We start from the raw sequence: 11,791 nt of genomic DNA, 5'->3' as shown, positions 1-11,791 counted from the left end.
ATAAGTCTAAGGTAACTATTTAAATAAAAGTTATTATTATATAATAAATTAGGTTCTATAGGTTAATATAAGTTAGCTATTTTTAAAGAATAAACTTTAAAGTAGTTTTATAATTTATATTAGTAAAGTAGTTAAGTTAATAAATAAATAATTTTATTACTAATTATAAAGTAAAGTATTTAAATATTTAATTTAATTACTATAATAATAACTAGCTATTTAAGTATTTTAATAAGTAGTATAAAGTAAACTTATATACTTAGTTAGCTAGGCTAGATTATTACTAAGTAGTAATAATCCTATTATAGATTATCTTAGAGTTTTAATAATCTATTTATAGGTTATTAGATTATTATAATAATTTAATAATCTGTTCTTAATTAATTAGTCGGTCCGTCGTTTATCTAAGACCGGCTACCCTATAGGCCTATTGTCGCGACTATAAGATCCGGGTCGTGACATCGCCCCTTAATATTGACGTCCAGTAGGCATGAGATGCTAATAAATATTATTATACAGACAAGGAGATTATTATTGCGGAGTGGGATATGGGAAAATAGTGATGCGCGATATCGTTGATTCGCATTACAAAGCATGTTTATGTAGGTGTCTGCGTATATACTTGAACCAAAAGTCCACAACTAAATATAGATGACAGATGCGGGTGTGAAGATTTCCGGCACCAATGCCGAAGCCTTGCTAGGACAGTGGGAGTTTCAGGTTGGGCCGTGCGAAGGGATCGAAAGTAAGTGTATTCTTCCAGTCTCACCAATTTATTTCCTTAGTGGCCTGTGCATCGATGGCTAATCAATTGACAGTGGGTGATCATCTATGGATAGCCCGATTCCTTCTCACCAAGATAGCGGAAGATCATGGGGTCAAAGTATCATGGCACCCTAAGCCAGTTGAAGGTGACTGGAACGGTCAAGGCCTGCACACCAATTTTTCGACCAAGGAAATGAGGGCTTCAGGAGGGATGAAGCTTATTGAACAAGCAATGGAGAGGCTGGGCTCTTACCACTCGCAGTGTATCGAAGAATATGGCGATGATAACGACAAGCGCCTTACTGGTCATCACGAGACAGGCCATATCGATATGTTTAGCTGGGGGGTCGCTGATCGCAGTAGGTCTATTCGGATCCCCAGAGAAACAGCAACCAGAGGTTGTGGCTACTTTGAGGACAGACGACCGGCGTCAAATGCAGATCCGTATCGCGTAACCAAAATCTTGATCACTGCTGCTCTTGGCAGGACATAGCGTCTTATTCGGCTTATATAGTATGAAGAGATATACATCAGTTTATTTAAGGAGCCCTTTTACGGTGAAATTATTACCATGAATGGCTCTATATATTTTCAGATATTCTCAAACCACTATTGCATAAAACTTTCCATAAGTGCTGTCAGAATGAGAGAAGATTATATTTGAGAATCTAGGCACAGCAAAGTCAAGTTGAGAGTAGAGGAAGCTCTCCATTCTTAGTCTACAGTCCCCCGTTTACTTTTTCTGATACAAAATTTAACTTGAAAAGCTGATGAAGTACCTCCAAATGATCGGAAAATGTAGAGTTTGATTCCGCCCAGCTTTTTTGGAATATACAGCTTGAGAGTTGACAAATATCTGAGGCACCGCAGCACTGGCAGTTTTCCACACCAAGAGATGGGAATAGGCCGGTCGGTAATTCTCTTGACGTCTTCAGTGCATCTGCTACTAGATTGTTAATTATAGCAAGCTCAGTAGGATACGAATTAATACCTGAGACCGGCGCTTCCGTGTGGAAAGGTATTCCGCTTGCAACTGAAGAAAAGTCCAACGGTTCATCAAGATTATAGCTATCGTCACTGGGGCTCTCTGAGATGATTTTAAGCTGAGATTGCACATCTTTGTTGGCAACATCATGGCTGGATGGATTGGGATTCAATGCACGAGATACCGAATCGTTGAGTAGTTGAGTGTTGACAGCAAATCGAGACAATTGCGCCTGGACTTCAACAAGTTGCATTCGGAGATTTCGGTTCTCTTCTTCTAGTCTTGCGATTGTCTCATTCTGAGGCTTATAGCTCGAGTTTAAACGATCTTGGAGTGTTTTGAGATTCTCCGCACGTCGTCGTCGAAACGCCTGCTGAGACAGGCGATTCCTGACTTTCCTTGAAATCTGTTGAGATAAAGTTTAAAAGACCTCCTTGAATGCCAATACTTACTTTTTATCAGTGTAGTCATTTTTGTTTTGATTATTCCCTCCTTGGCCGTGCGAACGCATGTGAATCTGGTGACTATTCTTTCTCTTTTCTCCTATATATCCAAAGTATTAAATATATTGTAAGTCAGAAAGAAAGAAGTCGCAAAAAAGGTAAAAAGAAGTACGATCTACGGTCGTGTGCCATCCATTTGACAGTTATTTTAATAATACATAGTTCATCCGAAAGTAGCGGCAAGCATTTACAGTGGTATACGGAGTACAGATGCAGTAGAGATATGGAACATCCCACTAATTAAGCCTCCAATTCACAGTTGTTAGAGCTTTTACCCATTGGTGATTGATACCGATTAGCGGTAAAATACTCGTCACTCATGCAGCTTAAGGTTACCGTCGGCTGGGGCTAATTCCCCATATAAACGTGTAAGAATTTAGCTCGGATCAGCGGCTAGCGGGGGACAAATATCGATTGATCATTCCAATGTGCTCAACGAAATGTCCATTGATCTCATCAAGATGCCATTGAAAGCCCCAGTGGAGCCGGTGAGCCGTCACGCTTCGGCATTTTGCGAGTCTGCTCTGATTGCTTTGCCGAGTGACGGGAGAATATTCCACGATTGTGGGCCTTCTCAGTGTGAGATTTTAACCTCTGCTAGTTCGTAGCCTATACTATGGGTCAAGACACTGCAAGTTCACGCCCTGCGTCGGATGAGCAAGAAGTGATGCGTGAATCACGGGGTTTACTCTAAGAATATGGGTAATTATCAAATAATGAAGAATCAATCGTCAACACAATCATTTAGGCGATGCTTAGGTCCACAGTCAACGTGTCGCACCATCTCTAGCTACGTGTGTGCAAGAGCCACGAAGTCAACAGTCTGAAGCGTCCCTCACTGCTACGCAGCTAATAAGTCGTGTAAAAGTTTTGGCGCTGCGACAGAGTGACTTGAATAGGGTGTAAAGGCATGGCTAGCGAATATATATACTACTGACCCTTCTTCCGTTCTCAGCCATATAGGATCATTCACGTACATCAAGGTTAGAGAACACATATTTCTCAACAGAAATCACCATGGCCTCGACACCACCTGTAGCCATGAGCATCCTCGATGCAATCGGCAACACACCGGTTATTAGACTGAATCACATCGTTCCTGATGGATCTGCAGACGTCTACATAAAACTCGAATTTTATAACCCAACAGGGTGCTACAAAGATCGGATGGCGTGGTCCATGATTGACCAAGCAGAACAACGTGGAGATTTAAAGCCAGGCATGACAGTTGTGGAAGCCACTGGTGGTAGCACCGGATCTTCACTTGCATTCATCTGCGCTTTAAAGGGCTACAAGTTTGAAGTGGTGTGCTCCGATGCTTTTTCCGTTGAGAAACTGCGTACAATCACTACACTTGGGGCGAAGCTTGATATCATACATAGCCCTACCGGCAAAGTTACAGCCGACCTGATGCCCTCTATGATACAGCGTGCAAAGGAAATCGGCGAAAAAGAAGGGTATTACTACACGAACCAGTTCAATAACCGGGATGCTCTTATTGGATACGAAGGCATTGGTCATGAACTAGTCAAACAATTCCCCAACGGCATTGACGCATTCTGTGGCGCCATTGGCACCGCTGGGATGGCGATGGGCACTGCACGGGTGTTTAGATCCAAATTGCCCTCTACGAAAATTGTCATTATGGAGCCAGCCTCAGCGCCACACATCACCAAAGGCCAAACCGGAGCACATAGTGTCGAAGGCATTGCAGTTGTCAGCCGTCCGCCTCATCTTGACGAGGCCTTGTATGACGAAGCTCGCGGTATTGACGAAGACAAAGCGCGCGCCATGTGCCGCCTCCTCGCCCGAAAGGAAGGGTTGCTTGTCGGCACATCCACAGGTATAAACGTTGTCGCTGCCCTAGAACTTGCAAAAGAATTGGGTCCTGGCAAGACAGTGGTTACTGTTGCGGTTGATACTGGTTTAAAATACTTGAATGGCAATTTGTTCCAGGGGTGATTGGAGGAAATAGGTGTTCTCTGCATATAGAAACATACCCACCTAGTATGAAGCAAAACATTATTGAGCCCGTGAGAAATCCAATATTGTGCTACATAGCTTAATTAAAACTTTTTCGCTTCGCAAAATTTAGATCTTATAGGCCAAGAATTTGGGAAGTATACGAATGCGAATTATTCCTTTCTGAAATGCCATGCATAGCACTCTGTCTTTCCTCCCTACATCCTACATACTAGAGTTACGTATTATTGCTTTTCAGAGCTAGTCGTTTTGTTCTTGGCCTTACCTTAAATGAGATCTCAGAGCGTGGCTGTATTGCCGGAAACATGGTTCATCACATAATGAAGAGACTCATGTAATAGTTCATCTGACGGCTTCGGTGAGCCTTGATCAAGAAGGCCAATAATGCATTCATCGCACTGTTCAATAGATCAAGAGAGTTCCCCAATTTTCGTGTAAGAAACTAGCGATCAATTACAAAGTTTCCTCCAATCAATGCTATCCGTTATCGTTAATGGCCAAAGTCTCATCCCTCGTCGAGATAAACTTGTGCTAAATTACAAAGCATTAGATTACGCGAACTGCACGCGCAGCAGCAAGTCATTTTACGTCCTAATCTGTCACTTTCTACAATATATGATAGCCCGAAACATATAAGTAAATCTCTTTCTCTGCCTCAGCTTGTCATTTGCATCACCAACAATATTGCGCATAACATACTACAACTACACCATGATACCCACAATTGTATCTCACCAAGAAGAGAGTCTAGCTACCAATAGTAGCATTGTGATCGTAGGGTAACTAGAATCTCGCCTAATTTTGTTCATTATCTCTACAATACTTGTTCTTTATTAATATAGTTGTACAGAGCAGGCATAATCGGCTTAGATGTTGCTTTTGCCCTTTCTGAGCGTGGATTTGGCCCTTCCATTACCGTCATTGCGGAATATCTGCCCGGAGACATCGCCCCTCTGTATACATCACTGTGGTAAAATTTCCGGCTCTTTATCCCGGTCAATTATTGGGCTTATAATGCTTTCGCATGGTAGGGCGGGTTGTAACTATTCCGGGGTATCTGGCTCGTCTGAAGGTCAGTTACGATGGGATCGATTGGGCTATTCACATCTTGCCAAGCTGGCAGCAGAGAGAGGTGACGAAGCTTACGTTGTCCGCACACCAAGTACCGAATTCTGGGATGAAGGTATTCCTGATAATAAACTTGATGATATTAGAGATTACCTCGAGGATGTAGGTGACCATATAAACGTGTTCTAAGAGGAAATGTGTCGCTGATATAGATCTAGTTTGTGGTCCTCCCGGCAGAAAGCCTTCCTGATGGCGTTCAATCCGGTATATCTTTCACAACCTTGACCGTCAATGCGCCTAAACATTTAGAATTTCTCGTCCAATCACTCGAAAACCTTGGTGTCACATTTGTACGACAGAAACTTCCACATATACACGCGCCTTTCGAGAGTAAAGGAACAAGGCTGGTTTTTAATTGTACTGGCAGTGCATCCCAACAAATGCTAGGTGTAGGAGACTCTAAATGTTATCCAACACGCGGACAAGTAGTCCATGTTAAGGCACCACACATCAAGTACAACATCATGAGGCATGGCAAAGACTATTTCACTCATGTTATTCCACGACCAATGTCCGACGGCACTGTGATACTGGGAGGCTCCAGGCATCCTGCTAATAGGTAAGCGGAGGAACTTGTTATCTAAAGACGTGTCTGCTTACAACACCAGTGATACTAACGCTTACTCGAATGAAACTGAATCCATCCTCGCACGCACACGACAGCTGTGTAAAGAGCTCGACCAACAGCCATTCGAAGTACTTGGTGCTTTTGCGGGCCTCCGTCCATCAAGACAAGGAGGGCCTCGAATCGAGCGCGAAGAGATAATCGTAAACGACATTAAGCGTGTTCTCATCCACAACTATGGGGCAGATGGTACGGGATTTCAGGCTGGATACGGCATGGCGACTGACGCTGCGAATAAAGCCCAGGATATGTTAAGTGAGATTTTAGCTACTACTAGTAACAATATCGGTGATCATATGAAGGTGTGATCATTGATCGAAGCATAGATGGCAATCAACGCAGCCGCTAAACGTCTTTGTGAGAGATATCACAAGTTAACCAAACTCTGTGGGGAGTATCGCTGTTGTAATAGTTCCCAGGAGCATACGCAGTGTCGTATTTGTATGCTGATTCCAAAATATGATCGAGACCAAGGGTAGTAAGAAGCGTAAGAAGTGGGTAGGAGGAGATTTCCTCCTGAATAGCCTGTAATTTTCTTTCTTAACGACTTAATGTGTAAAAAATGTTTGCGCTGCAGAATTGCAGCCTCTTCATCAGCCTTGCTGGATATTTGACACATGATCGGTCTTACAAATGGAATAAGCATTTGTTACCACTGGAGCAAGGGGCGGAACTAAGGACATCCCATTTGATGATCGCGCAGTGCATGCTTGATACGTAAGTACCTGCGATTGCATAGTAATATGATGAAAAGTGGCCCTATCATTGATCTCCTGTGTCAAAGGCAGATCAACCTTGTCTTTACTGTCGCAAGAGAAATTATTTCGAGCGCTTTCTGCTGAATACGAGGTGCCACTGCCATCGAGGCTCTTCTTTTTATGTTTCATTTTGTTACCTGTGAGTCTTGTGTATGAGCGGATTACATCGTCGTTTTACATAGCCGTTGCATTATGACTCACGATAATTTCTTTGAGCGATTCGATTCTGGACTCTCCAACGGGCAGCCAGGTCCGAAAGCTTTGTCCAATCTTCATCGGGGTGAGCTAGTTTGCCGAAAGCACTGCAAGCTCCAGTTGAGGCATATTGGCCTAGTGCAGGCTGTTGATCGCTCACACAACGTTTCTGAGACATTGTACCTAGTGAAAATTGTTGTTCAATGTTCTCTCCCAAAAGGACGACCGCTTCTTGTTATATAAACGGTTCTGACGAGGGGTTTTATTGTTCCGAGGCCGGACGCCACCCCCCACAGAAACCAATATGCAGGTGATTGTTGGATTGCGGAGTGTCTATAACTCTAGGTAGAAACATACCCAGTAGGTATACCACACGGAACTCAGCTATATAACGGTGCTAGGTACGGACTAGTACTCCGACTAATTACTGTATGGCTAGCACTAAGTTATCTATATTTATCGAATACTAGAAAGGAAACATTTATGCGTATATCCATTGTCTTTCTCGTGCGGTCCAACCAACTGGTAGACCTTTACAGCTTGGAGCGGGAAACGCATCATTTGATCAAAACTGTGGAATGCATGACAAGCAACACATGTGAACCATGACTCCCTTTCCATCTTTTTGTTAATCTCAAGGATACCTTTTACTCGCATGGAGGCAAAAAAAGGATAGTCGATCTCAGGCAGCGCCACAGCCAGGGTGATAACAACCGCATACATATGTGCCAGAAAGAGAAATAAGAGCGGGTCTCTGTTGCTGAGATCTATAAACGATGCAGCTGAGTTTTTCGTGAACCATGCCGTAAATGGATAGATTAAACGATATTGTTCCTTAGCCGGGATGTGCATTTGATGCCGCTCGTGAGCAACTGTAAGAACATCTCGGAGTTGCCGAGTTACTGCCGCGATGTTTTGATTATTCCGGAAACACGTTGTCAGTCTATTAATTGCATTAATGCCGTCGTCAAAGAGCTCTCTGGCGAAGGCGTGGCGGTCTTTATTCTCCTCAGGTCGATCTAGCTGGTGACGCGCCAGTGTCATCTCTGTCTCTCCAGCGTTATAGCGGAGATCGTACTCAAATAAGTCATAAAAAACGGATTCTTTGGACCAAGTACGCATCTGGTACACAGTCTGCCCTATTATTAGACTTCCTGTCAGGTATACAAGCAGGGCAAATTACTCATACCTGGGAAATGCAGTCGACAATTGCCATTAATGAACGACTAGAGTGCAATTAGCGATGTAAGTTAGGTATCCATGTGCGCCACAAACCAGTCTGGCATCTGATATGAACAACCCAGTGCCGTAGCCAGAATTGCATCCGCATTGCTTCTTGAAAAAGATTGCATTGCTTGTCTGAGTCCCTTCAGAGCAAGAGTGTGATAACGATACGCAGCTACAGATGCTTCATGTGATTTGGCTCGTATTGCAAGGCGTTCGGCAGAAGCCGCTGCTAGCATATGAGCTACAAAGTCGAATGCAGTTGCGAGCTGAAACATCCTGCATCAGTTGATCAGCATAAGTATGACGGCCGAGCGGGACGACGTACGTTCGAAACTCGCCCAATAATAGACACATATCACTGGTGCCGCTAAGATCAAGCACACTAACCGCTAAAGCTGTTTGGTAGAGATACCGCAGATCAGCCAGAGGCATATTGTGCCAACCCAGAGACGTAGCGATCTTTAATGTCGGAAACGGAGGCTTTCCAGTTTCCTTCCATTGTATACAAGACTTCTCAATGTGTATAGGCCACCACAAGGAGTCGAAGGCATCAGTAACTTGTGTTACAGGTGACTTATAATATCCACACTCTGATCCTGTAAATAGACATCTGCGACTGTGGAGTAACATTAATACATCTACTACGCACGCCCCGGAAGAGGACAACCAACCATATTGGCCGAAACTCATCGCATTTAACACGCTTTCGTTTGCATGTTTGACATCCGTTCTTCGATTTTACATGGCTTCTTCGAATGACGGTCTTTACTGTTTCCATGGTGTTTATATGTGCTTCCAACTTTTCTTTAAGGTGTGAGTCAGGAGGCTTGGCATCAAGGCTCAGATGATAACAGCCGCAAACCGGGCATCATAAGTATAGATCGAATCTAGCATGAGAGGGAAAGAAGCGAATAATTTGAAGCAGTTATTTAGCAAGTGATTATCGCAAAGAAGACATTGAGGACATTAAAATTTCGTTGTGAGTGCTGCGCAAATAGTTTACCCGACTTAGTAATACCTACCAGCCATTTACCATGAGGTCAATTCTCCAAAATTTGAGTCGGAAGCGAAGTTGATTCAAGTCATGTTATATCCGAAGTTTACACGGATGGCACAATTCTTTCCCGGGTAGCATTTGATCTACTTGTTTCGTTCATTCTTTGTCTCATACCCAAATGGTCCTGCCAAGAATATTCATGCTAATCTAGTTCTATCTCTAAAAATATTGAACAATATCTCCAAGCGACATGTTATTCACGAGAAGTCGATTATTGTAGAGATTTTAGGCATCAAATTCCTACCAGAGATTGTACCGAAACTCCTAGAATGAGAGTACTCTCTAAATGCTTTTTATCCCACCATTATCAGTGAGGGTGTCTATGAATACCCACCTGCCTTTCATAAAATTGACTGGTACATGCTGTGGCCAAATACTTATACCTGTTGCACCACAATAATCTCCTTCGTAGATTACAAGATTCTTATAGTTTTTATCATCCTCGAATACACCAAGTTGTAGACCACATCAGTGTTCAACTCAATCAATCTCGAGTTATTCGGCAGGCTACCTAGCCACTAGCCTCAAAACAAACCGTGTAAGATTTTAGCGTGCCGCGAAACTGTCCAATAGTGGCCACTGAAACCATCAGTAGTTTCTCTCAAGCTAGCCTATTTTGTAACATTGGCTGTGTCTCAGCCAAAACATTCCAAGAAATAACATCCCGGTGTTGCTGCGTTGATGGTTGCTGTTCAAGTAGTTGTCTGAAGGCAAAGAGTTATGCTAGAGACTAGAATTTGCTCATCTGACCCTTAAAGGCATATGATCAGAAGGAGTACATGGGCCGGGCATAGCTTACCCGCGATATTGCACCCTCCAGACACAGCCTCAAGCCTCCAAACCATATGAGCAAGTTTATTTGAATAGAGCATATCCGTATCAAGAAGATGGTACCTTTTGATGATGCAACTCTCTACAGGCATCACCCTTCATGTCCCAAGCCACAGCTTTAGGAAAGAAGTGCATCTTTGTGATGGAATCTTTTCTTTTCTCCGCTTTAGATGCTGCTTCTTGAGCCCCACCTGTTGGTATATATATCAGTCTTAAGTCGTAGAAACGTATTGTTTTTGGCAAACGTGTTGCTAATTAAGCTTGACCATTGAGTCCGGGCATACATTCTGCAACTGTGTAAAACCACAGATCCCAGATCGAATGAGAAAGCATAGTTGATTTACATAACGACCGCTCTGCTTCTTTTCCTTACACCCCACCTTCGAAGGAGAAAGTGACAAAAATGTCGGCCCTCACTCTATATCGCGCCAATGGCGTTAGCTCTTTTATTCCTCATGTTCTTTTAAAGGAATTGATGATTCCTTTCACCCCAGTGATCATGCAGTCAGGACCCAATAGGTGGGAAGCTGCTGACGGCAGCCTCGATAACACCAACTATCGCAATATCCACCCCCAAGGCTATGTTCCAGCATTGCAAGTGGATGGTGTAATAATCACAGAACTTCCGGCAATAATTACATATATAGCATCATCATCTACCGGCAAAACCAACCTTCTTGGTGACGACAAAATTGAGCGCGCTAAGGTTGTCGAATGGATGGCCTGGCTCTCTGGCACTGTTCATGCTCAGGGCGTTTCTATGTATTTTCGGCCAGAGCGATTCACAGATGATTTATCTCAATATGAATCCGTTCGTTCGAAGGGAAAAGCAGCAGTCTTGAAAGGGCTGCGACGAATTGATCAGAATCTGGAAGGAAACGTGCATCCGGTTGGTGTTAATGAGACCGTGGTCGACTTCATTCTTCCAATGTTTTGGTACTCGTCAATGAGAATTGGAATTCCAAATTTGCAGGAGACCTTCCCGCACCTCAGCAATTTAGTCAAGAAGATGGAGAAAAAGGCATCGTTGAGAGAAGCGGCGGAGTTGGAAGGACTAGAGCTTTATTTCGGGTAATTTAGCGAAACACATTATCAATATTTGATTGGAATAGAGCTGAGAGTCAATACTGTACTTGATTAAAAGTGAAGGTAACTAACTACTAGCTGAATAAGTATCTCAGAGTACCTACCTATCTGAGGATGCAATATAAAACAATAATATCCTATCATACACCAACTGATCTTTGTACAACGGGATAGATGATGCACTAATACGAGTAATCAGTTGATCATAATGTGTCTAATCAAGGAAATTGGAACACGAGTTCTATCAAGCGGTGTCAGCTTTTAATCTTTTACTTATTATTTCCTTCTGGAGTATGGAAATATGGGTTTCTGGCCCTACGTTGATTCCTCATGGCATAGCAAGGCCGATGGGCATAAGAAGCATAACACGCTTGAAAGAACATACCGTAGCTACCTGTCCGTAGTCTTCTTGCCATAGTGGAGAAATACTGCGCACTAGAGTTCTGTAGATACCAGATGGAAGTGAGTAATAATTCTGCGTGATAAAGTGGGAGGGTTATTATAGCCGGTATTCCCACTTCTGAATTAGCGTATCACGGCATCTTCATGCTGCTTTAAGCCGCAACTCATATCATATCCAGCCCACATAATCGCATCATTGCGCAAGTGCCAATATAAATAGCCAATTCATTCGTTCCCATTAGGATG

General features: G+C 43.1%; 6 protein-coding genes across 6 annotated transcripts; 3 read left to right on the top strand and 3 right to left on the bottom strand.

The window, feature by feature from the left end:
- Window positions 1-562: 562 nt before the first annotated feature.
- On the top strand, window positions 563-1,258 carry M431DRAFT_499132 (hypothetical protein; the record flags this gene model as incomplete). Its single annotated transcript, XM_024917762.1, has 3 exons — window positions 563-602; window positions 659-745; window positions 819-1,258. 3 exons carry the CDS (start codon window positions 563-565, stop codon window positions 1,256-1,258), a joined length of 567 nt encoding a protein of 188 aa, XP_024770688.1.
- Window positions 1,259-1,546: 288 nt separating this feature from the next.
- M431DRAFT_533972 (hypothetical protein) lies at window positions 1,547-2,261 on the bottom strand (the record flags this gene model as incomplete). Its single annotated transcript, XM_024920907.1, has 3 exons — window positions 1,547-1,708; window positions 1,757-2,148; window positions 2,203-2,261. Coding segments are annotated over 3 exons (612 nt in total), but the record flags the coding sequence as incomplete, so codon positions are not given.
- Window positions 2,262-3,270: 1,009 nt separating this feature from the next.
- Window positions 3,271-6,297, top strand: M431DRAFT_19763 (hypothetical protein; the record flags this gene model as incomplete). Its single annotated transcript, XM_024913283.1, has 6 exons — window positions 3,271-4,211; window positions 5,087-5,191; window positions 5,268-5,466; window positions 5,523-5,694; window positions 5,752-5,923; window positions 5,973-6,297. 6 exons carry the CDS (start codon window positions 3,271-3,273, stop codon window positions 6,295-6,297), a joined length of 1,914 nt encoding a protein of 637 aa, XP_024770686.1.
- Window positions 6,148-7,120, bottom strand: M431DRAFT_533969 (hypothetical protein; the record flags this gene model as incomplete). The annotated part of the gene is made up of 2 exons (XM_024920906.1): window positions 6,148-6,884; window positions 6,949-7,120. 2 exons carry the CDS (start codon window positions 7,118-7,120, stop codon window positions 6,583-6,585), a joined length of 474 nt encoding a protein of 157 aa, XP_024770685.1. The 3' UTR covers window positions 6,148-6,582.
- Window positions 7,121-7,345: 225 nt separating this feature from the next.
- Window positions 7,346-9,182, bottom strand: M431DRAFT_533968 (hypothetical protein). Its single transcript, XM_024920905.1, has 5 exons — window positions 8,841-9,182; window positions 8,495-8,785; window positions 8,218-8,445; window positions 8,132-8,168; window positions 7,346-8,076 (listed from the first exon to the last, which is right to left on the bottom strand). Exons 1-5 carry the CDS (start codon window positions 8,945-8,947, stop codon window positions 7,399-7,401), a joined length of 1,341 nt encoding a protein of 446 aa, XP_024770684.1. The 5' UTR covers window positions 8,948-9,182; the 3' UTR covers window positions 7,346-7,398.
- A 1,165-nt stretch (window positions 9,183-10,347) lies between these two features.
- M431DRAFT_541076 (hypothetical protein) lies at window positions 10,348-11,181 on the top strand. The gene has a single exon (XM_024921091.1). It carries the CDS (start codon window positions 10,461-10,463, stop codon window positions 11,130-11,132), a length of 672 nt encoding a protein of 223 aa, XP_024770683.1. The 5' UTR covers window positions 10,348-10,460; the 3' UTR covers window positions 11,133-11,181.
- The last annotated feature ends 610 nt before the right edge of the window (window positions 11,182-11,791 follow it).

This window comes from Trichoderma harzianum, assembly GCF_003025095.1.
Source record: "Trichoderma harzianum CBS 226.95 unplaced genomic scaffold M431scaffold_13, whole genome shotgun sequence".
Lineage (NCBI taxonomy): Eukaryota > Fungi > Ascomycota > Sordariomycetes > Hypocreales > Hypocreaceae > Trichoderma > Trichoderma harzianum.
Note: the sequence above shows the minus strand (reverse complement) of the source record. Positions and strands in the feature narration are given on the sequence as shown.